Consider the following 25,737-nt stretch of genomic DNA (forward strand, 5'->3'; position numbering starts at 1 on the left):
GCCTTTATTCAGGTCCAAACCAGTTACATTAACATTATATATTCAACACTGTAGCAAATAACATTGGATTGAATGATTTGATTCGTTTAACCACAGACAAATGTATTACCTTTGTCTATGGTTTCACTTCGCTATTGTGCCATTTTTTGGCTAATAGCGAAGATGGGAATGAATGATGGCATGATTAAATTGATGACTGGACACTCACAAAACATCCATGCCATGTCGGGATTCGAACCCGGGAAACTTGAGTATTTAGGAACTAAATTGGGTTATTAGTTTATAATAATAATAATTATAAGCTAATATAACAGCTAATACTACTACTAATAATTATTATTACTTTTATTATTAAATTTTTATCATTGGGGTAAAAGGTAAAGTGCTCCCCTGTGCATAGCACCACGCCATGAAGGCGTATAGGGGGTGTGGGGGTAACGCGCCACACTTTCTTGTATCGGTCGTGAGTGGGGGTGATGTGATCAGCATCACGCCTCTGACCGCCTTTACCCCCAGGTACCCATGTTATTCGACGCTGGGTGGGCGCCAGGGCCACTTCCATCGTTAGAAAAGTTCCCGGATTTGAACCGGCCGGGGATCGAACCCCCCAATCAAAATTTCTGCCAAAGCCAATTGGTCTTAATATGTACTTAACCCCCCAGATAAATATTTGTGGTTGCGCCTCGGACTCCTTGTACCCCCCTTCCCTCCATAGATTTATACGTAGATAGATACAGCGTGATTTAAAAGTCCAGCAGGATTCTAAAAAGCTAAACATAATGTTGTTAGGTTTGATAGCAAAAATTCTGACATCCCCCCAACCCGCAAACTGATCAACCTAGGTACGTCCCTGAAGACAGGTGAGTTTAATGAGGAAATGCGTGTGAGGAAAATTATCCAACAACTCGTTAAATAATAAGAAATTGCCACACCCTCCTCTTTACTATCTAGATACGAAGATAGCAGTGCATGCCCAAGGGGGGGAGGGGGTCAGAGGCGAGGCGTCTGGTCATCGGGAGATGCCGCCATGACCAAGCAAAATAATAAAAATATTGTATTTTATATACAGGGTGTTTCGCAGCGACCCAGACAATACCTTTTTCTCGAGAACGGGACATCGTATCAAGTTGAAACAAAAAAATGCACCACTAAGTTGGGCCCAAAGAATCCGTAGAAAGTATTTGCAAAAGCCCGAAAACCACCCTTTGTGGTTTTAGTGGGGGCACATGCCCCGTTCGTGCGATTTTCAAATGGGAAGGGTATGTTTGGAATGCAGATTCGGAAAGGCGGGGGAAAAATACGATTGTCATATGAAACATTTGTCTGTACCACCTACCGTTTTCCGTGTAGAAAATGGTTTTGCAAAAAAAGGAAGGTGAGCCAAATCGAGTATACAGAGCTTAACAATTAAGATAAGTGCAGCACCATAACGGTTTCGGAAAGTGCAGGACACAAGCTTTCCAACGATATGCCACATGATGACTGCGGGAATAAAAAAGGATGAAACCACGTGACCCAAAAAAGGCGATCTAAAGTTAGGGAAGAACTCGAAAATTTCAAATGGCAAGGGGGGTCGAGTAATACCTCGTTTTTAAGGTCACGGAAAACGTGAAAAGGATGCAAACATGATTTTGCAATCCACTGACCGGTTTCAAAATGGCGACCAAAACAATTCCGACCCCTGAAGTTGATGTTCCAAATTAAGGAATTACGTACGTAAATAGCAAAACACAAACACTGGACAGAGTAGGCCTACATTAATATTATGTAAATAGGAGAATTCACTTCGCAGCAGAATAGTTGCTACATTTTTGGGGCAAAAAATTGCCTGAAATACTTTTAACATATATTATTTGTCCAAAACGCTCAATTGATTTTTGATTTTGATTTGATTTAGTTTATTTTACTTCGCGTCTTGTGCCTCTTGGCTAATTTGCGAAGATGGGGATGAGTGATGAAATGATGAAATTGATGAATGGACATTCACAAACAACCAAGCCCGACCGGGATTCGAACCCGGGACCCTTGGCGTCGCAGCGCGATGTGCTAACCACTCGGCCACAGGGTCGGGCTCCAAAACGCTCAAGAAATTATGAAATTCTGTCAATCGGAATTTGCTTTACTGCAACTTTTCTTCTTTTCTACTTGTAATTGTCTTGAACATAAATACACAGTGGTGTGACCGACCATACAACAGACCACTTTCACAGTGTGCAGAGGACGTCAAGGCCAAAAAATTTGATCCTACGAACTGTTGAAAATGGCATTTTCTATCCCACATGTATGCAACCCCATTTAATAGCTTCTTTATGTTTACTGTCGAATAAGATTCTAAAAGCGAAAATACACCATAGAAACAATATTACGCCAGCAGACACAATGCCGGGTGAAGTCACTTAGCCGTTCCCTTCAGATAATTTATTTACAGGGTTTGCACAGACTCCAAAGTCCTGGACAAGTGGAGGAGTCAGGAAAACAAGACTAGGACTGAGGTCATTGGAAACAATGATTAAAAAAAAAAAACTCAACCTGGAAAAGTCAGGGGAATTAAATGATTTTTGCTTGGCAGAATTTGTAACTGGAAACACGTTTAGTTTCATCTTCCCAAAAATCTTCCTTTTTGGGTAATATTGCTTATAAGAAGGTTCTTTCATTTATTTTCAAAAATGTTCAACAAACGTGATTCATTTGATTAACTTACAAAGTTGAATTGTAACTCTTGTTTTCTAGCATGTTAAATTATTACAGTTATGTAAAATACCTGGAAAAGTCAGGGACTTTGCTAAATGGGTGTGAACCCTAATCTATCAACCCCACACACATATGTTGCTTTTCGTAGGCTATTTGAATTGTTTGCATTATGCACACATGTAGTCTCCCTGTATCATACAATTTTTCTTTTCGCTCTCTGACGGAAATAAATGTCAGGGTCAACTGCAAATATTTGCCACGTGGTTGCATACATATAGGTTAGAAAATGCTGTTCTTCAACATTTCGTAGCAAATTTCTCTAACCACCCTCTCCCATACACTCCCCCCCCCCCCCCCCACACACATGTGTGTATATATATATACAGTGTATAATATGAGAGAAAATTTATGAAAATTCGCTTATGGGTCTGCCCCCCTCAAAAAAAATCCTGGGTACGGGCCTGCTGGGCAGTGGCGTATGCTGGTTCTAACGAGTGGGTAATCTCCGACGACCCTTGATCCTCAAACTCCAAATGTTTCCGTGCAATTTATGTCAGGATCCATATTGGATTTAGGAATATTGTGTCGGAATGCTTGTCTTATTGCTACGACCACAATCAATTAATTCTCGTTATTGCAGTTTAATATACGTGTAGAATTTCAAATAATAAAACAAGACAGTATTATAAAGCTATAAAAAAAACCTGTGAAATATAAAATGAAAGACTTGCACTAGTGAAATAAAATCCCGCAATATTAATTTAAGTGCAAAATTCAACTTAAGCCCCTATCACACGGAACTGGATTTCTAGTTAGAATGCCCTAGTTGGCGCTGAACTAACTTTCTAGGTAGCAATCATGGCCGCCTGGCTGACTGCTTGACTGGTTTGGAGGAATAGGACATGTTCTAATTGCTACTTGCTTTCCTCGACTGGATTCTGTGGAACAGCCAAACAGTTTCGCCTTGTGAAGATAATCTGTGAGTGTGCAAAGGAGCGTGTTTGTCTGTGGTTTCCGAGTGTTACTCCAGCAATGTATAACGTATACAGCATGAAAGGCGCGTTGAGTTATACCATCTATGGCGAGTGCACGGTGTTTACATTTGAAACAACTAAAATATGCTTCCGTGCGTGTACAGTAAACGTTGTAAAGTATGTATTTAAGCAGCGCCATTGTTTTGTACCTAATAACGTTTCATACGAAACTTATTCCTCTCGGTTGAATAGTTATCGGCTTTTAAAAATGTGAAGTGATACATTGTTTACTTCTCACGCGGCCGCCATTACAAGTTCCCTCATATGGGAACAAAAGTCTATCGACAAGTACGCTGATAAGTATCGTGTGAGGCAAAAACTACCAAATTGAAATCAAGTCCAGCGCCAACTAGGGCATTCCAACTAGAAATCCAGTTCCGTGTGATAGGGGCTTTACTCCAGGACCCGATTACTTTTGCCGTACCACATCCAAAGCACGCTGTTTGTCCAGTTGCACGTCAATCAATACGTGTCTGTGCGAAAGATTGCAGCTTAACAAAGGAAGTTATGTGACTTTTGGATTTTTCATGTTTGACACAAGCGTTGCAAAGATTACAGTATCCGCCACTCGTCCATACATTCTTTTCAGCCCCGAAAAGTAAGCACGGCCAACAAAAAAGCTTATTAACCCTTATACTTCCTGTAAACCATGGTGTTTTGTCATAATTTGCTTGCGAAAATGCCTCGCATATTCCCGATCTTTGTCTTTGTGTGTAGAAATAAGTTCAAGCGATGGCACTGGCGTACATGTATTAACAATTTGCAACTTCTCCTGAAAAGATCTTGTTCCAAAAGGTTTCACCAGCAAATCTTGTATCACATCCATTATCCTTTAACACAGCACTATCACGACAAACACTAACACCTAAATAAATAATAAACACGAAGCACATCACAAAGCTAACTACTATACGCATTCAGTTTCCCGCGCCAAACTTCTGTTGTTGTATTCCTGGCTCAGAATGAAATTCCCTGTGAATGATAAAAAAAAAATTCCTTTCCGAGCTCGAAATGACAGGTTTTAAAAGTTCGAATCATTGGAGGCCAGAGCCAGAATTTTATTTCGGGGTGGGGGTGGGATCATCCCTTATTAGCAGCCGCTACATAAAGTTGAAACAGTGGGGTTAGAAGTCCTGAAGATGAATCTCAGATTATTACAACGTATTATGCAAGGTGTTTAATCCTGCTAATGAAGTAAAATTAATTACCACTATACACTTTTTAAATTAGATATTTGTAGGATTTCGGGGAGGGGGGTTTCAGCCCCCCGAGTCCTCCACCTGGCTACGTGCCTGGTGTTTTTTTCCTTTTATGTTTAATTTGTTCATCTTCATCAATATTAATCTAAAGAGGCGAAATATAGCAACTTAAATTAACTAATATATATATATAATTTATTTGATATCTTTCCCTTTAAAAATATTCAGTTCAGTTAAAGAAGTATTCTCGCTGCTTTTGAAGATTAGAGAGAAGAAACAATCACTATTTTTGTAAATACAAGAATGGAAGGAGTCAGCATATAGGTGCTTTAATTGCTTAAGCTTTGAATTTTAATTTAGTTTGATTCATCTTCAATATTTAAGCTTTTTTCTTTTGATAAATTTATGTTCAAGTAACAGAAATCAGCAAGACAGAAGCAAATGTAAAGTGAAAATTAGCGTAGAATTGGTTTGCCCATGTTATTCATATTTTCCTGTTCGCATTCTACCGGGTATGTTTTCCCTAGTTCAGCGGAGGGAACGGCTCTGAAGGTTGAGAGTGCGACCGGTGGACTCTCACAAGAAGGAGGTTACCCTGGGCACGGAATCACCGCCCCTGAGAAGCAGTGTTTCCTCCCCCTGTTTCCTCTCTTCTCCCTCCTCGCCAAGGGTTGTAAGGGAAGCGGGAGGAATGATGTCAGGGTGAGATTCCCTGAAGTCATTCCACCCGCTGGGGAAAAGTTCCCGGACATTCAGCGGCAAACGGTTGGAAGCATTCGCGCGCCGGAAGCAAATAAATGTATGCATCGAAATTGGTTTGGAAGAATATTGCGAAGAAATAAATATATATATATATACAGGGTGTCATTTTAATGGCGCCCACGGACCACGGAAACGTAAAGAGGACATCAAAGCAAACAACTTTTCTCAATAACATTTTTCTCGTTGGTGCGTCATTTCAGCGCTACAGTCGTTCAAAAAAGCCCGTTTTGCCGCCTGAATGCTGGCAACCACACACAACATTTGATTGCATTTGTGACGTCATATCCCGTCGTGAAGCGATGCGTTACGGGGTTGCCAGGAACACACATATTTTATGAAATATGACATAGCTACAATCAGCCACATTATGTACCGTAAAACAAAACGAGAAAACACGTTCTGTAACCTAACAGGAAGTAAACAAACGATACGAAAAATGGCAGAAAGAAAATAGAATTGAAGTGGTGTCTCGGCTTACATGTCAAATATTTGCAAATCTAGTTACCAAGTTGGCATCTACAACTTAATCTATCCACTTCGTCCTTCTGATACTAGTTGTCTGTGACACACTGAACAGATGACAAAATAGAAATGAAAGAACTCAAAATTCCAAAGGTAAGCAACACATAACACATATCCTTTTCTTAACCAATCCATATCAATTCAATCATAAAAAATATAAAACCCATATCCAATCTAAACTAATTTCTATCGCCATTCCTTTAAAATACCCTCTTGCATTTATCACATTTAAACCAAACAAATAATAACCATCTAAAAAATAAATAAAAAATAGCTACATCGCCCAATTAAATCTAAAAATTCTTAATTCAATCCCAAACACAGCATAAAAATTGCATTACAATAATGTATATTCAGGGCATTATGAGGCAAGTGGCAAAAATGGTTGAAAATACAGGGATATAAGTAGTAGTAATACAAGCTTTCCGACGACTGTGTTTATCTATGCACCGATGGTTTGCAACTGTGAACAGGGCAGTATATTCGCTACTGATTCATCATTACATTGTTACTGTGGTTGTACGTACGTGTTTTAGCCGTAATGTAACAACGTGAACCTCGGATACTTCCGTTATCAGCACAAAAGCACCACAAGGCATATGGACACAAACCTGTAGATATCAACCTTGCAACGAGATTTGCAAATATTTGATATGTAGCTGGGCGTAAACAGCCATATGTAAGCTGTAATTCCAATAAAATGTATTGTTGTTGATTTTTGACATGTAAACTGAGACAAAATCCGATATTGACACTTTATTTTGAATACGTTTTTTACCATTTCTCAAATCGTTGGTTTACTTCCACCTTCTCCGGAGATGACTGCTGATCTTCTGGCTGGTAGGCTATGATGTTCGGTCTACTGGACGCATTTCTCGATTCGTTTTACAGCTAATAATTAGTGTTGCCCACGAGACGAGACTTTGGTCTGTCTCGTCTCGTGGAAATGCTGTGAAATGCTGTCTCGTCTCGAAAATATTCGTTTGTCAAAGGGACACATGATCAATCTCGTCTCGTCTCGAAATTTTAAAAGCCTGTCCCGTCTCGTCCCGTGGGCAACACCACTAATAATGTGGTTGGTAGTTTGTCATTTTTCACAAAATTTGTGTTCCTTGCCACCCTGCCGAGCGCCGTTTCGCCTCAGGAAATGACGTCACAGATACGATCAAATGTTGTGTTGGGTTGCCAGCATCCAGGCGGCAAAACGGTCTTTCTTGAACGGCTGTAGCGTCGAATCGACGCACCAACGAGAAAAATGTTACTGAAAAAAGTTGTTTGCTTTGATATCCTCTATATGAATCTGTGGTCCGTGGGCGCCATTAAAATGACACCCTGTATATATATACAGGGTGTCATTTTAATGGCGCCCACGGACCACGGAAACGTGTAGAGGACATTAAAACAAACAACTTTTCTCAGTAACATTTTTCTCGTTGGAGCGTCGTTCCGGCGCTACAGTCGTTCAAAAAAGCCCGTTTTGCCGCCTGTATGCTGGCAACCACACACAACATTTGATCGTATCTGTGACGTCATATCCCGTCGTGAAGCGATGTGTTCCAGGGTTGCCAGGAACACACATATTCTGTGAATAATAGCAAACTACCAACCACATTATTAGCTGTAAAACGAAGGGAGAAACGCGTCCAGTAGACAAACCCGGAAATGAACCAACGATAAGAAAATGATTAAAAAAACAACGCATTCAAAAGAAAGTGGTTATATCGGGTTTTGTCTCTCAGCCTACATGTTCAATATTTGCAAATATCATTGCAAGGTTGATATCTACAGGTTACGTCTATACATTTGTCCTGATACACGCGTTGTGGTATTGTTTGTGGTGCTGATAATGGAAGCATCCGAGGTTCACGTTGTTACATTACGTCTGAAACACATACAGTAGGATCCATATCTATTTTCATTAATTTCTCTCTTCCATCTTGTGTATTTTTAAGCGATGGATTTTTATGTTTGTTGTTGCAGAAGTTGTCAACAGCTTGTTTTGAGTTTTATTTTAATTCTTGAAGCTCTTATTGGGTCAAATAAAGTGTATGAACATGGTGATGGATAATTTGCACGGTACAGTGGATCCCACTCTACAATCCCAGGAACAACGTATCAGAAGGATAAGTGGATAGAATAACATATAAATCTGCAAAGAATCCATTTTAAAATCTCCAAATTGTGATTGTAGTAATTCAAGAGCGATGTTCATCATATTATTTTCAAATGTCCTACTTATACTTTTCAGAAAAGAAACATTTTATTCAAAGTATTATAAAATGTGTTTTTTTTCATACATTTGACTTCATTTTTGAACGCAACAGATATTCGATATATTGTGATTGCTTTTTGAGACAAGCTAATATAAAATTGAATTTTTTAGGAAATGAACGAGTGAATGTAGTTATATGTAAACACGTTTCTTAAGAATATATTTCAACTTTTGGCAGAAATGTATACCTAAAGTGTGTCTTTTATGTATTCAAAATGAAAATGTATGCTGGGCATAAACAGCCAAAGTCAAAGCTGTAAGTCGAATAAAATATTGCTGATGAATGATGATAATGGTCAATAATCTGGCAATATCTATGGCAACGGGTGCTATAAGTAGAAAAATACCGACTCGGACTTTTGAAACTAGGTGGTTTGCACAGTGCCAATAGAATGGAGTACTCCTTCGAGGAATATTGCGATATGTATATGTTACTTGGGGAATCGCGTGGACGTGCTAAAGTTGCAGCCCGAGAATATGCCGAACGTTATCCAGCAAGGCGTCATCCTGATGCTAAAGTAATACGCAGACTGGATCTTCGGATGAGGTATACTGGAAATGTTGCACCTTCTCCTCAGGTGGACAGAGGTCGTCCGCGGTACGTGAGAACACCACGTGCTGAAGAGGAAGTACTCTTTGCAATTCAGCAAGATCCAATGCAAAGTACCCGTGACATCGGTCGCCGGTTTCGTTTGTCCAGACAAATGGTACATTCGATTCTGGCAGACGAAGAACTGCATCCGTACCACTACACAAGGACACAACATCTGATGCCTGGGGATTTCAATCGTCGTAGTGTGTACTGCGAATGGTTGGTACACCAATTAGATCAAGATGGCCAATTCTCGGAGCATATTTTGTGGACAGATGAAGCACTGTTCACTCGGGACGGTGTTTTCAACATTCATAACAGCCATTGGTGGGCACATGACAACCCATATCTTACAAGAGAGCGCGGTCACCAGGTTCGATGGGGAATACATGTCTGGTGTGGAATAGTCGGCACTAAACTGATAGGGCCTGCTCTGCTTCCAAACCGCCTCAACGCTCACCAGTACCTTGAATTTCTGCAGACCACACTACAAGAACTTTTGGAAGATGTGCCACTGGATTCACGCCTCAGAATGTATTTCCAGCATGATGGAGCGCCAGCACATTTTGCTCGGTTCATAAAACAGCACTTGGACAGATTTTTTCCGAATAAATGGATAGGAAGGAACGGACCTGTACGTTGGGCACCTCGTTCGCCCGATCTCTGTCCACTAGATTACTTCCTTTGGGGCCATTTGAAAGAAATCGTGTACAGAGCACCACCAACAAGTCCTGAAGAGCTAGTCGCCAAATTGCACGCAGCAGTGGCTACAATTGATGCTAACATGTTGCTACGCGTGCAAATTGGTATTCGAAGACGGGCTGAAGTATGTCTCGCTACGCAGGGTGGACATTTTGAGCACGTGCTCTTTTAGCTTTAGTTTCTTTTTTATTTGTTGTTGTTTTTTACTAGTATTAGTAGTTTTTGTTTGTCATCTATGAATTTTGTTTTGAGTTTGAGTTTTGTTTAAGTCCACTTTTTAGCCCAGATAGGTTAATTGGCACTAAAACTATAGTTTAAAGTGGGATCCGAACGACTGTGTGCCTTCACCGGGTATTGAACCCGGTACACCTTGATTACCACCCGATGGTCTAATACTACGTCATCGGGGAAGCGAATTTCATTTTATATTGCAAAAAAATATTACCGTGCCCTCACTTTTCTTACCTGCATTTCAATCGTGGATACAGGAGGGATAAATAAGTTTACACTATGGGCGTTAGACATTGATAAATCTTGCATAATATAAAAAATAACAAAAACATTATTATCATGACTATGATTATTATTGTACAATAATCACTATAATTACTTATATAATAAACAAATCTCACTCGAAAGTTGTTGTTCTTGTTATTAATACTAACAATAATATTGTAATATATTTAGGGAAATGGAGTATAACAAACACAGGGAAAGAAGCAGTTGACGTGTGTTTATCATAAGATCTCGAACAAAGGTATTAAACTATATGTTTCAGAAGGTCAGTGAATCCTGATTTTATTCTAAAACTTGTTGAGCAGAGTAATTAATGTGTTAAGAATAGTTGTATCCCGTTCCTGAACTAGATTATTATTCCAGTGGCGTATTTAGAACACTCCAGTAGGTGGGTTTACTCTGGACGTGTTACAGGTTGCACTTCTCCTCACGCTAATTATTTCTGATTTCAAATAATAAGGTAAATAAAACTGGCACCATTCGGTAGTGAAAAGATGTCTCTTTACACACGTTGCAGAGGCCATGCGAATTTAAAATAAAACTGAACACACCACAGAACGTTATCTCTGAACTGCCCAGTCTCTGACTCCACAGTTGGTTTACTGAATTGCGTAATCATTCTATTTAGTTATTAATTTTAATATACATTTTTTTTTAAAAAAAAGTCTGTAGAGGAATAAGGAATCTTAAAGTTTGTGTGATTTCTTACATAAAAATCTCTCTTTTTTTATTTTGAAAAGTGGAACCGTATATTCCTTGTTTTGGATGGTCGAATATTAAAACACAACTTAATTCCTGTATTTTATACTCGGTGATTCCATCTAAAGCAATTGTTACATTGGTTATTCTGTTCGAACAATATTTCTGCATTTTTATGAATTGAAATTAACATTGACAATTTGCAAGAGTGGGGCGAATGACTCATTGGAACTCCCCTCCCATGGTTTACAATGAATAAAACGTAGTATCTACGTATTTGAGAATAAAAGGAAAAACTTGAATAAGAATGAAATTTTAATTTGCAAATAAATTACACGTAGACAAAATTCGATATATCCACTTCCGTTTGCTGTTCTTCACAACCTGCCCTTACCTTTCAAATTACGAAGAGAAAAGGATCACAGAAAAAGATTACTTAGAAATTACATACAAGCTTAGAAACACACTAATTGTTAAATAATTCTCAGCAATCATAAAGGTAAAGGTAAAGTGTTCCCCTGTGCACAGCACCACGCCATGAAGGCGTATAGGGGGTGTGGGGGTAACGGTCGTGAGTGGGCGTGATGCTGATCACATCACCCCCACTCACGACCGGATCAAGAAAGTGTGGGGCGTTACCCCCACACCCCCTATACGCCTTCATGGCGTGGTGCTAAGCACAGGGGAACACTTTACCTTTTTTTTTTTACCTTTACCTTTACAAACAAACTAGCCTAACCTACTCGAAACATCTGGATGCTAAGAACACCAAACTTACTTCGATTAACTCACTAATTCAAACCTATGGGAAGGGGTTTACATTAACAAAGAGATTAAAAACACATTGGCAATAATAATGAAAGCAGCTTACATTAATTAATGAACACTAAGCAAAATGCAAGAGAATCTAGTAGTCCTCATGCAAAATCAGGACAATGCCGCTATTGTTATAAAACTCTTATAATTTATATTCCTTTTCGGTAGACAAGCCAGGTAATAGAAAATCTTAAAAGGTAATATATGATGCAAGTCTTTTCTCAGGAGATGTCGTAGGTTTCATGAATGTCAACGTGTGCTTCACCCTTTCCTAACGACATTATACTGCTAACTCTACATGAATGTGTATCGAAATCGTGCCATGTAAAATAGGTGTGTGTGTGTGTGTGCATATGAAGATATAATCACCCTGCAATCTAAACTTGGCCCAGATTACGAATTCCAGAAAAGCACTTAATCGTTGAAATGATGTATAGTTGAATTGGTACAACATTAATTTCACTGACATGCAAGTTTGGAATTATATTTTCCCTTGCACTTGTGACATTAATATCTCTCTCTCATACTTGTCAATACGAAGCATAAATTTAAAAAGAATGCAAATAGGTTACAGGAAATCACACTGACTGACTGTGCAAAGTTAAGAATTGCTATTCGTAAAGAGCAAATTTTAATTTTAGGAACTTCTGTGCAGATTTTAATTTTACATATCTTAAATTCTGGTGTGCACATTATTTATATTGTTCATTAACTACATCGCAATATTCATAAAGATCTTGGTCTCCTTGAGAAGGAGAATATAACATGCATTGTTTGCATCAGGTACTAAGGTACAAAAATTAACCACAAAATTAAAATTGAACGAAGTCGTAAAAATTCATTAATGGACATAATATTTATTTGACATCATATTTATCATCTTGCGCATAGTTCCTTTAAACTGAACATAAATATATTATTTGAGAATATAACTGAATATCTTGCTATTATGTCTAGATAATGAATACGTGACCTTTACACTTCGAAGTGCACAATTTCATACAACTTATGCACAACAATACGGACACATACATAGCAATTAACTTATTTTCGTGTTAGATAGTTGAATATATGTAGTTACAAATCAGTCATTTATCATTCAGCTAGGTTCACAAATTCTTAAATGTCGTACTTAGGGCTGGTTGAACACAAACGTTGTTTTCACTAACATGTTATTGTTATTGAATGTTGTATTTCATACAAATGCACACATTTAGTTGTCACTGATTAGGATATAACCATGTCAAATTTGCAATAACATGTAATATTCTTACTCTGAAATGAATACATTTACCGGAACTGTTTTTCGAAGAACTCGCTCACTCAAATACTCTATTTCTCCAAAACACACGAAAACGTCATCAGCCATTTTAGAACAACAAATTGAGGTCCGTAGTGTTACATGTGGTTGGTTGTAGCTATATTATTATTCACAGAATATGTGTGTTCCTGGCAACCCTGGAACGCATCGCTTCACGACGGGATATGACGTCACAGATACGATCAAATGTTGTGTGTGGTTGCCAGCATACAGGCGGCAAAACGGACTTTTTTGAACGACTGTAGCGCCGAAACGACGCACCAACGAGAAAAATGTTACTGAGAAAAGTTGTTTGTTTTGATGTCCTCTATACGTTTCCGTGGTCCGTGGGCGCCATTAAAATGACACCCTGTATATATATATATATATAATTTTAACCCTTAGTCCGCCCCCGTAACACATATGTTACAAAAAAAGTATGTCCCTTGTAGCCACTGTAACACATATGTTACAAACAGCTTTAGATACAATTATCGAGGGTTTGCCACACTTATATTTGTATATTGAGGTTGAAACATTGACAGTTCGTTCCGGAACATGTTTTCCAATCGTGTTTACGAAAATTCCAACTCTCCATCCCCCCTTTCTCGGAATATGTCACGTGTTTGGGCTTGGGCCCACGTGTTGGCTCTCGTCAGTTGACAGACACAATAAATGCTTGGTATTTACGATGCTGTTTTCCTGCAAGCTTCCAACGCTGTGATTTAGTACTGATAAGGCACACATTCTTCTTTGTGTTTAGACCTGGTGATCCAGCTGAAGTAGTGGCGGGGGGGGGGCAAGGAGAGAGGGGATTGGATGAGGTTTGGCGGTGTCAGCTTTCTGTCGCATCTATGTTAGAAATGCAATGAAGCTTGACGATAGCCAGAGCCGCCAGAAGCGTGAGTCTATCCAGAAGTAGAGACAAAACAAACGATTGCAAAGGCTCCCTTCCCTCCTCTGTTAGGAAAGGCCTCACCATAAACAGTTCGTATCATATAACAGCTCATCGATTTCCCTAAGGCACAATCGTTTCCTTCCGGACATATTTCCACAAAGAGCCGAATCAACAGGGAAGAAATAGATTGACAGTAGCTACACAAGATGCAAGTGCGAACGAAAAAAGCAAAAGTTCGGGTTTTCTCCCCAAAGTAGCTGGAGAAGAGGGGGCAAACTCCACATTTTTATGATTTTTTCATTGAAATTCGGAGGATGCAGCCCCCGCCCGTAACCCCCCCCCCCCATGGTTGGGGCATCCAAATTTTACATGGTTGCATGCACTGATGTTCTACCTGCAAAACAAAAGTTATCCGAAGGAGATTGGTCCCATAGTCTCAGTTATATAACAATTTTATGAATAATATGCAAATTGGCTAAAATTCGCTAGAGTTTTACGTTTTGCCTTATTATTCAAATTGTATTGCACCCACGAACATGAATCAAGTTTCATTCTGTTGCGGAAGGTCCATTCTTTGAACAAAAAGCAAAAGTTCCGGTTTTCTCCCCAAAGTAGCTGGAGAAGAGGGGGCAAACTCCACATTTTTATGTTTTTTTCATTGAAATTCGGGGGATGCAGCCCCCGCCCGTAAGCCCCCCGCGGTTGGGGCATCCAAATTTTACTTGGTTACATGCACTGATGTTCTGCCTGTAAAACAAAAGTTATCCGAAGTAGATTAGTCCCATAGTGTCAGAGTTATAACGATTTTATGAATAATATGCAAATTGGCTAAAATTCGCTGTTTTGAGGAAAAAAACAGAGTTTTACGTTTTGCGTTATTATTCAAATTGTATTGCACCCACGAACATGAATCAAGTTTAATTCTGTTGTGGAAGGTCCATTCTTTAAAAAAAAAAAAAAAGCAAAAGTTCCGGTTTTCTCCCCAAAGTAGCTGGAGAAGAGGGGGCAAACTCCACATTTTTATGTTTTTTCATTGAAATTCGGGGGATGCAGCCCCCGCCCGTAACCCCCCGCGGTTGGGCCATCCAAATTTTACTTGGTTGCATGCACCAATGTATTACCTGCAAAACAAAAGTTATCCTAAGTAGATTGGTCCCATAGTGCCAGAGTTATTACGATTTTTCTGCATTATGTATACAAATTCAAATTTCGCGCTCAAAGCCTCGGCGACACTGGGCTTACTTTCGTCAGACCGCACGGCGTACTAAGGGTTAAAAAAGAAATACAGCCGGGTCATCTGCGATTACGTAGATCCTAGATGACCCAGAGTATACGCCGCTGCTGCTGGGCTCACCACTACGCTTGCCTTGCACTATGAAGCAGAGCTCGGTGACGCGATCGCGTGGACCATAGCTTCAAGGTGAAGTAAGCGTCGTCGCGTTCGGTATGAAAGAAAACTAAAAAATGGCCTAAAAAGCTGATTTCAGTTTCCATAATATTTTATAATTCTCGTCGTATGGGATAGAATTATGTGTCTTTTGTAGTCGTAAGGTCTGTGGTATGAATTGGCAATGACCTTGGCGTTTATCGCAGAGAAATATTGTGACCCCCTCCGTTGAAAGATCGACCCTGACGTTTGCCAAATCTTGCGATGACTACGTAAATTTTTCATGCTTCGCCACTGGGGGGGGGGTCTTCCCGCCGGTGGCCCGGTATTCCTCATATAAAGAACGTCAAAGGCAGGAACAAAGAGCAAAATGAGGACGGAAAAAATACGTAACCCCTCCCCTTTCCAAAATCCTTGGCACGCCACTAAAAGGTAGTTTCAAAAATATGAGACTAGGTTTTCATTATTATTGCCTCGCGTCAACATATATGTTTATTTCATGGTGAGGAAGGAGGGAGGGATTAATGTTCACCTTTTTATCTAACCCCAGCTGAGAATTGTTTTGCAGATGTTTTTTGAACCTGGCCGTTGTGCACAATACGATGATTGACAATTTTAGTAGTGTAAATTCATCCCTGACCGAAAGAATCGAGGACTACGGTCCCCCCCCCCCCCCCCCCTCTGATGTGGATTGTATGAACTTCAATAATTTTGTATTTTATGTACAATTTTCTTACGTAAACTAACGGTTATTGCCGATATTCTTAATGTTACTTCTGTTCTTGCACCACTTTTTTTGTGTTTTTGTGTTATTCCAGTACAGGACAACTCGCAATTCTTATACTACAAACATCGTTCGTTCGGTCTCTACTGAAGTGTTAAAGTTTATTTATGTAAAATTTGGTCGTTCTGCTATGTATAGACATATTCAGCTATTTAAAATATATATTTCTTTCTAATGTGTGCTATGTTGACGATGCTAAACAATTTCGTTAATTCCTGAAGTGAAATAACTTGGACACCCGGCTAAACGCAACTTCAGTAGGATTCGGTAAGATTCTTATTCTACAAACGTTAAGAAAATATTAGTTGCACATAATCCTATGTCCACTGTTTAGCATTTCTTAGATTTTATGAAGACATAAAGAATCGTAGCCAGGAAAGTCAAAACCTCTATTTATAATTGCTCTCTGAGTGGGCGTTAACGTAATGTTCCGAATGTGTAATTCCAATGTTATTGTGACACATTGTGCGTCTTCTACATGGATAGAGAATTCTTTCCATGCATATCATCCTACAATGTGCTGAATAGGCTTTCTGACGACTTCCTTTTTGTACAAAATAATAATTTTCCATTCCACTCCTATATTCTTACACGAGTAGGTTAGGCAGGCTAGGTGTAATGCTCTTATGTTACAATTTTGCACGTACTTGTTAATGTTAATATTTAAAACGTTTTAGTAGGTAGTGTTAGGTTTAGGTTTGATTGCCTCAGTATTTTCACACATTTCCTCTTCTACATGTCCACATAATGTTTTCAAATACATCGGACAGCAATACTGACTGATTCCACATCAAATCACCCAGAAATATTTCAAAATGCAACCCACCGATTCAACTTTTCATGAAACTTGGTGCCGGCTACAAACATGGTTTAATAAAATTTGAATTATCATTGACAGAGAGAGGTCCAACGCCTACACAAATATTTTTAAAATGAATTTATATATCTAGCTTACCCAGAAATGATGATTTTTCGTTCCTTCTGAAAATATGACAAGTTATTCTGATTTTTTTAAAAAGTGGCTACAGTATTTTATATTTTTCAAATTAACTCAAAATCTAAGAATCTAGCTTCAAAAGATCATCGAACCAATTTTGTAGGCATAAAATTTTAAATATTTTTTTTTTTTTTGTTGATGCGGGACAAGCAAGGCCGTGTCTCCTTCCCTGGAATATGAATGTCAATCTAAAATTATATATTTCACACACATACATTTATTTCAGTCACAGTCGTTTGTGTATATTATTAAGAGGATATTGCAGGAACATGATAACTTCATATCGATGAAGTGTTTCTTTCAGGGGACGACAGTATTTTGGTTAATATTCAAAACGTCTAAAATTGCTATCAGCACCAAACCTAACACTCTTAACAATAATTTCACTTCTATTATGGTTTCATAAGTTTTCAGTTCTTCCTGTTTGATTTACTTTATTTTATAATACATTAATGAAACCAGAGGTAACGTCCTATCTGCCGCTATTGTGGAATGCCGTGTTGGGTGCTATATTCACTTGCGTGAAGCCTTGGAGCTGTTTTGCTTCATGCTAAGGTAACAGATGTACTTTACTTCTCAATGACCATTTCTGCAAGCTAAAAACAACTGAAAATGTTCATAAGCAACAAAATCTTCATAAACCATGCAAAATATTTCACTTCCGCGAGGGGATGGCAAAGGGTCAAGGGTACCGGGTTTCTCTCACCCTATTGTGTCAGAGCATCAAGTCCCATCACTACTCTTTTCTGGATTTTGAGAGTAAAGACAGTGAGTTTAGGGAGAATTCATACAGAAGAGACACGTGTCACTTGGAAGTGAACCCTCAGTAGGCTTAATCGAATCTTCCGAACCGAAGAGAAGCTGCACATGTCGCATGTCGCTTATGTGTCTCTCAGATTGGGCCGTTTTCTCAATACCGCGTGCATCGTGTCACTTCAGTTTGTTGTTCGCATGCTTCATTCCAACGAGTTATACTCAGACTCTATAAAAGAGCCTATCATGTTTGAACCTGTAATTTGTTCATATAATAAAGTATCGATATGTACAATGTTTTAAGATTTAAACACATCGTTCTTTTTGCTTTATCAAGTTTTTTTGATGCAATTATCGGCAGTAATTTGCCTTCAACATTGTGTAAAGAGACAGTGTTTTGGCCATTTACGACGTGACTGCTTATGGAGGCACTTTAGTCCAAAATAGATCAGTCAACATGGTAAAGTACTCTAGTACATTGTTTCTGAACTGCCGGGCCGCGACACGATACCGTGCCCTCCTATCAACTATACTGAGCTGTGAAAATGGTTGACAACTATCGTAATCCCAATATCATATTTGAGTTGTGAGTTTTTGTATTTTAAGTCCATTTTATGCACAAATATACTTATCAGGACTCGACCTACAGTTTAAAGTGGGACATCCACTGGTTATCGAACCCGGGATCACGTAATTACCACTTTGTCATCCATATTTTTATATTTGTCAAAAATCCTACACATAATCAAACTATTATTACTCTTTATGATTATGCTAGAATTTATTTATCAATATTTAATTTCATAGGTACATGTTAATGCATGCATAAAATCTTAAATACTGTAAAGGTATTTACGTGGAGTGGAAACTTCTTGGGCTAAGGGCATTGACTTAAAAGAAATACCGGGACATGGTTTCACGAAGGTTGAGAACAATTTCTCTAGTGTTAGGTATTCGCTTTACTCAGGCTGGAAAGTCTGGCGTATACAGTTGAGGTCGGTGCATATTATTTCTCAGTTTTATTTATTATGCACAACATGCCTCTCCAGAGTTTCAATAACTTGCCCAAATTTTACAACGCAATTTACATGTAACAATATCTCTTGTTAAATTTTTTTCGGGTGACTAATAAACTGATTGACACAATTATATCGGTACCATCATGCAAACAGACCAAACAAACAAGTGTTGCTTGTTGGGTGCATTTTGTCTGTTCGGTGTGAATTCTCACTTATACAGAGCATTCCCTGACATTCGCTGAGTCTCGTAGCGAATGTCACGGTACTAGCATGCAATGTTAATTGGACTGTGTTAGATTATTTGATCTTGTTGTTAATTATTTTCCTGTAGTTTACGGTTATTCCAAGCATAAGAAAACAGTTTTTTCTTTGTGACGTTTCAGGAGAACACACGCTCCTTTCATCAGACATTTATTTTCATTTTGACTAAAGATACAGTTATAACAATGGTTAGTAATTTTTTAAACAAAAAGAATCTGTTATATAATGGATGTTGTCAATGTTACATTGTTGTAATATAGCAACTTAACTGTGAAAAAAGCAGTCTGTTTTATTTTTATTTCAGATTTTTTAAAATTATGAATCCCAATTGCTATATTACAACAATGTAACATTGACAACATCCATTATATAACAGATTCTTTTTGTTTAAAAAATTACTAACCATTGTTATAACTGTATCTTTAGTCAAAATGAAAATAAATGTCTGATGAAAGGAGCGTGTGTTCTCCTGAAACGTCACAAAGAAAAAACTGTTTTCTTATGCTTGTAATAACCGTAAACTACAGGAAAATAATTCTATAATGCAAGCAATGCGTACATACAAGAAAAACTATTGTTGTTAATTTCCAATTATTCGCATTATGCATAATATACTATTTTTCTTCTTCAAGTAGCCCATACTTAGCAGAGAATCTTACCTGAAAACCTTTCTGTTACGATGTCCACTGATGCCAACGTGGCTGAAACGAATGCAGTTGACGTGAAGGATGTTGTAGAAGATGGGAAGAACAGCAACCCTCTGAAGTGTCAGAGATGTCCTTCTAGAATTCTGAATCCAGGCGTTGGGATCTACCAGCACATAGAGGTAAGGGTGAGCGGTTTTATGCAGTCATGTTACATGAAATCACTGACGGCTTATTGGTTAGGACTTAAATGGACATTCTGTTCAGTTTCTCATATTTCCTCGTCAGTTATTTTATAACTAATTAGTTCTGTGAAAAGATTTTAACATGTCCTAAGTTATGGCGAGGCCTTGAAATAGGAATTAGTAGCTTCTTGGTCGATAAACATTCCCTATGTTGGGTACCTAGCTAGTTTTCCAATTTTTGCTCTATATGGCAACCATCTTTTATCAGTCTACCAGTTTTGCATCATATATTTTAGTGTTTAAGGACATGTGGAACAGTTTCCACTGCGCTCTTCCCTCCGTGGCAGTGTTGCCAACTTAGCTCTCTTGGAGCCAGAGCTGGCTCTTTCATGCACTCCTTTGGCTGTGAATTTGGGCATCTGCCCCCGTGCCTCACTGTGATGCCATCCCTGGTTCCGGCCCACATAGACCAGCTTTTGACATTTTGCACGTGATGTGATATTGTTATATTGGCTGCGTCGCCCCACCCACTCTTATCTCCCCAGCTACTTTTTATAGCGCAGTGTTTGACGTGAAATTGACATAATATAGTTATCAGGGAATTCTTTATATTTTCGATTTCATACGACCATCGCTAGATTATTGAGATGGGTGATGTCGCCAGATCTACACGGTGAAAACTAAGAATAAATTGCCATCACTCTAAAGTTAATTGTAATAGCAGCACACCCACCCCTTTGACAACTAACAAGCCACTTTATCCAGCCTTTGTAAATAAGCTTCCTTGAAATGAAGTTTTAGCTCCATTCTCAAGTGAGTAAAGTTTTAAGGTGTTTATTGACAAGGGGAAGCTAGAATTTTGACATGGGTACTTCTGGATGTAATACTTTTCTCTGTACTCTAGGAACATATTACCTAAGTAAGTGCACAAAGGGTATGAATAGAAAAAATAAAGATTGAATAAGAACCAGTGGCAGATCTAGAAGTTAGAGTTGGGAGGGTTTAATTTCGGTTGGTACCTCACCTCACAATTCTGACCTACACTTGAACTGTTTTATATAAATAAGATATAGTACTGTGGACATGAGGAGTAAAGTGAATAAAGAAAGGAGACGAAATTTAAACTGGGAGGGGCGATCACCCCTATCGCCCCAGTGGATCTGCACCTGATAAGAACTGGCTGTTACAAAAAAAAAATGCCAAAACATTTCTCTGGTAAGTGAAGAGTGAGAATTTTCAGTCTGGATTAAATAGATACATTGAAGTTGAAATATATTTATTAATATATTAAATAAAGATCCAATTACAATTGCAATGCAAACAGTAATCTATAATTCGCCATTCTCTTTTTCTTAATACTCACGAATATTTTGACAGGATTGTAATAATTGTACACCTCAGGTGAAACTTTACCTCATCTCCTTAATCCATGAAATCGGTGAAGAGAAAGAATTATTCTTGATATTTGGACTGACAAGTTGGTGTGCTGATTGGGCCACTGTCATCTGAGCTCTGAAAGATCCCATGTTTTATGACAAGTCAGCATAGCTTGCTGTCATATGTGAATATTTTCGAGCATTAAAATATGACTATTTCTCAAGGAAATGTTTTAATTTTATTTGTGCCAAAAATTCACAAATTGCAATCTTTTAATGTTACATTACATGAATATTTTGAATAATTATGATACACCATGGCAAATATGGCTGCCATGACATTTTCTATATTACAAGATGTTGAAATTATAAATAATATGCCTTTTTTTTACCGAAATATCAAATTTCAATCTGTCCATTTATATTGTTTTAGGGGGAGGTGATGTAAAGATGTTGAAAATTTACAAAAGATTTTATTGCAATTGTCACTCATAACCATTTCACAGAATATAAATAGTCAGCTGGTATTGCAATTTATAGCATGATACATGAATTGTAATATTCTTTTATCTGTTGAAATATTCACTGTTAATGTTATCAATTATGTGTTTTGGCATCAATACTTAAATTTAAACCAGTTTCTGTAGTGCTGCGTTTCACAAAATGTCTTAAATCTTCATGATTAACATTTAAAAACATTTGAACATCAGTATTTTTATAATATGCTTGTTAAGGATATAATCTGTGAAGAGCTGGTAGCATTGGATTGGTTGGTGAATGGAGGGAAAGAACAGAAACCTTGATATTTTGTAGGCTCCTTATTTAGCCTGAAAGTAAGGAATTATAGTAGAAAAGGTTGTTCCACAGTACTAAAAGACATTAATATGTCAAGAAGAAGAACTTGTGACATGAGATAGTGCATGATGAGCTGCTGTAGTTGCTAATTCCTTTGTTCATGTGAATTGCATTAGTGGTGATGCAGTGGAAGCCTGAAATCGCCATCTTTGAAAACATTTAACTAGTATCCATAAGCATCCTTGTGCACAAATGATGTTATATATTTATAATGGCAAGATTGGTGTTCTTTAGTAACACATCTGTAGAATTATTAATATAATTATCACAATTAAACTTATTTCAAGTGAATTATCAAGTTTAAATGTGTGAAGGCTTATAACATATTAATTCTAAGAGGAAGAAAGTCTCATGCATAATAATCATTTTATTGAAGATTTGTGAATGGATACACTAGAAATAATTCAAATATCTTAGTGCAGAGATTTACATCAATAATATTTTTATTAGTTAAGATTTGTTAAGCTACAAATGTAAATTTATTTTTCTTCATAATTTGTCAGTGCATTTGCAACTTGGCTAAGAATATACCAATACAGACTTTCGAACAAAATAATCACACTGCTGTTTAAATACCTATATACAGGTGTAGAAAAATACAGGGTACTCAAAGCTGTGAAGTCTGAGTTTTTTAAAATATTTGTTTTTTCTACATCATGTGTATCAGAATAATAAACATGCAATTATACATTTTTTACACTGTTGCTAGCAACGATATGGTAGAGTTGGCCATGTATTAGAATGTATTGCATAGTTATTCATGCTGTTACCAGTTGAGCCTTCTTTAAGAAAGCCAGTCTTGTATTAATTAAAGGTTTTAAGATCACATTTCATACAGAGCATTCCCTGACATTTGCTAAGAGACTTGACAGCAAGCGACCCGGCAGCAGTGCTTGTCTTTCCCGGTGAACGGGTCCGCGACAGTCGCATGCTACAGTCTGTTTTTTTCGCTCTCTTTCCCTTTCTGTTGATGTTGCAGACTGACGCCAGTATAATCCTCCCTCGGAAGTTGTGTTGTGTCGTGTCCGTATGTTGAAGATTGTGGCTTAATATGGCACCACAAAGTTTACATTACAACAAAGGATTTATCTTGTCGAGTGTTACTTCGGAAAGAGGAATTATGGAGAAGTGCGACGACGTTTTGCAACGAAATTTCCTGGTGTTCCCGTTCCACATAGGACCACTATATTAAACCTCGTAAAAAAGTTTGAGTAACAGGGTCAGTTCTGAATAAAAGTGGAAAGAAGAATGTGGAAATCTAAAAAATAAAGTATACAAAGACAATCCGCACACCATCCGTGAGTTAAAAGAGAGTATTGTACGAGAAACCGGGAGAATTACTGTAGACGAACTTGCACGTGTAAATGCCAATTTCCATGGGAGATGCCAGGAATGTGTAGCAGCAGAGGGACGTAATTTTCAACACCGTCTGTAGTCAAGGTTAGTACACAATATGAAAACTGTAATTTTAGTAGCAAACTCTAGCGACGTCACGGCCCCGTTCACCGGGAAAGACTAGCGCTGATGCCGGGCCGCTTGCCGCAGTCTCTTGTAGCGAATGTCAGGAATGCTCTGTAGTTGATCTTAGTTGAATTCCTGGCTTTCATGTCCTGTATTTGCAAAATAAAGTGGGGGGGACACCTGAATTATTTTTAGTTTTGTCTACCTCTGCATATACAAATAAATTTCTGTTGATTTAGCTCTGGGGATTCTTCTGTCTAAGCTCTTGTGCTAAGACACTCATTGAATTTTTGATTGGTCACATATTTTATGATTTACATATTCACATACTGGACCATTCAGTTCCCTACTAGGCAATCAGGGTGTGAAGTAATTACCTACATCTTAGCATTGCAGTATTGGTGTGAAGCTATTTATGTTTTTTCTGTTATTTTAGCACCACGCTTCATTGGATTTGGGGAATTCAGGGCCTTGGGCTTAATTTGAGTTGACTATGCTCTGGTCCTTCAACCAATTTCCTAGAGTAATGCTGTATTTGATTTTTCCCCCTTTATCTAGTTTCAGTTACCCCACATGAAGAAGAAAAATGACACTGCGGAATTGAATGAAGAGCCCATCGAGGATTACTGGTTGGTGGAGGACATGTACCTTTTTGAGAATGTGGGCTTCTCCAACACTGTAGGGACCGTCAAGTACCTAACGTGTGCAGACTGTGAGATCGGACCAATCGGCTGGTTTGATATGAGCACGAAGAAGAGTTACGTGGCGCTAAGTCGAGTAAGGTATGAGTAATGTCTTTTAAGAAGTGTATATTATATATATATTTGTATCAATTTTTTCTATGCTCAATTACAGATATGTTCTTTAAAAAACAGGGAAATGTTTTTATTTTCATGAAGAAACCTGCTGTGACAATTTGTTGGTGAAAAATCAGTATGTATATGTGAGCTTTTTTAGGAACGTTATATTTTGAAGGAATGAAGAATAATTTTTAATGTCTTTAGCCCTTAAAGTCCTCCTGTGCAGTTCTGACGACTCGTGGTGTCGTTGGAAGGGTGGGCACAGGTGTGTGAATGGGGGAGGGGATGTGGTTATGGCTGTGATTTTTTTTAGAAGCGCCGGACCCTGTGGCTGAGTGGTTAGCACATCGTGCTGCAACGCCAGGGGTCCCAGGTTCGAATTCTGCTCGGGCATGGTTGTTTGTAAAATGTCCATTCATCAATTTCATCACTCATCCCCATCTTCACAAATTAGCCAAGAGGCACAAACCACGAAGTAAAATAAAACAAATCAATCAATCAATCAATTTTTTTGGAAGCAGCAACATTTTTAAAATATGAAAAAATATAACACCTACAAACTAAAATATACCATCTTGCCTCAATCTCATCATAAGTAATTATTAAGCAATTATAATACATTTAAGTTGTACATATACAGAAAGTTGCCAACTCAACTTATTTATGCTGCACCCCATACAAAACTCTAGAAGCCAGGGTGGTCTAGTCAGGGCATCTAACTGCCACACGGGTGACCCAGGTTCAATTCCTGTGCTGCGTGATCTAAGGTTGGAATTTTTCTGGCCTTGTCCCCACATGAAGTGGCCCTGGTGCTCACTCAGCTTCAATTCTGTGAGTACTTTTGGAGCAGCCCTGATTGGTGAAGGCAGCCAGAGGATGGTGCTGATCACATCACCTCCAAAATTTGTAGAAATGGAGAATGTATGGGGACCTACTCCCCACATCCCCTAAATGTGCCTTCATGGCATGGTGCTATATGCGTGGGGAACTTTACCTTTACCTTCGCCTTCATATAAACCACTGCACCTAAAAATGATGAAATAATATTATACAAATAGAAATAATGGTGAATGTACTTGTGACAGCCAATTTTGCACTCGTAATTGTGCATTTTCGTCCTTCACAAAATTGATTGGAAGTTCATTGTAACAAGGCTTGCCTGTGCATCGCTTCTTCAACAGAATTAAATCTTACACCAACTGCTTCTCATAT

The 25,737-nt window shown here is 38.3% G+C and overlaps 1 protein-coding gene across 2 annotated transcripts; it reads left to right on the forward strand.

The window, feature by feature from the left end:
* The first annotated feature begins 16,211 nt into the window (after positions 1-16,211).
* Positions 16,212-24,590, forward strand: strat (RAB interacting factor STRAT). 2 transcript variants are annotated; one of them, XM_083113069.1, is made up of 3 exons: positions 16,212-16,441; positions 19,836-20,030; positions 24,284-24,590. In XM_083113069.1, the coding sequence occupies exons 2-3, from the start codon at positions 19,884-19,886 to the stop codon at positions 24,515-24,517; spliced, it is 381 nt and encodes a 126-aa protein (XP_082969195.1). In that variant the 5' UTR covers positions 16,212-16,441; positions 19,836-19,883; the 3' UTR covers positions 24,518-24,590. The 2 variants fall into 2 exon arrangements, with proteins under 2 accessions (XP_082969195.1, XP_082969196.1); XM_083113070.1 differs by having other exon boundaries at positions 19,840-20,030.
* Positions 24,591-25,737: the final 1,147 nt, after the last annotated feature.

The sequence above is a fragment of the Lepisma saccharinum genome, chromosome 27, assembly GCF_977018435.1.
Source record: "Lepisma saccharinum chromosome 27, izLepSacc3.1, whole genome shotgun sequence".
Taxonomy (NCBI): Eukaryota; Metazoa; Arthropoda; class Insecta; order Zygentoma; family Lepismatidae; genus Lepisma; species Lepisma saccharinum.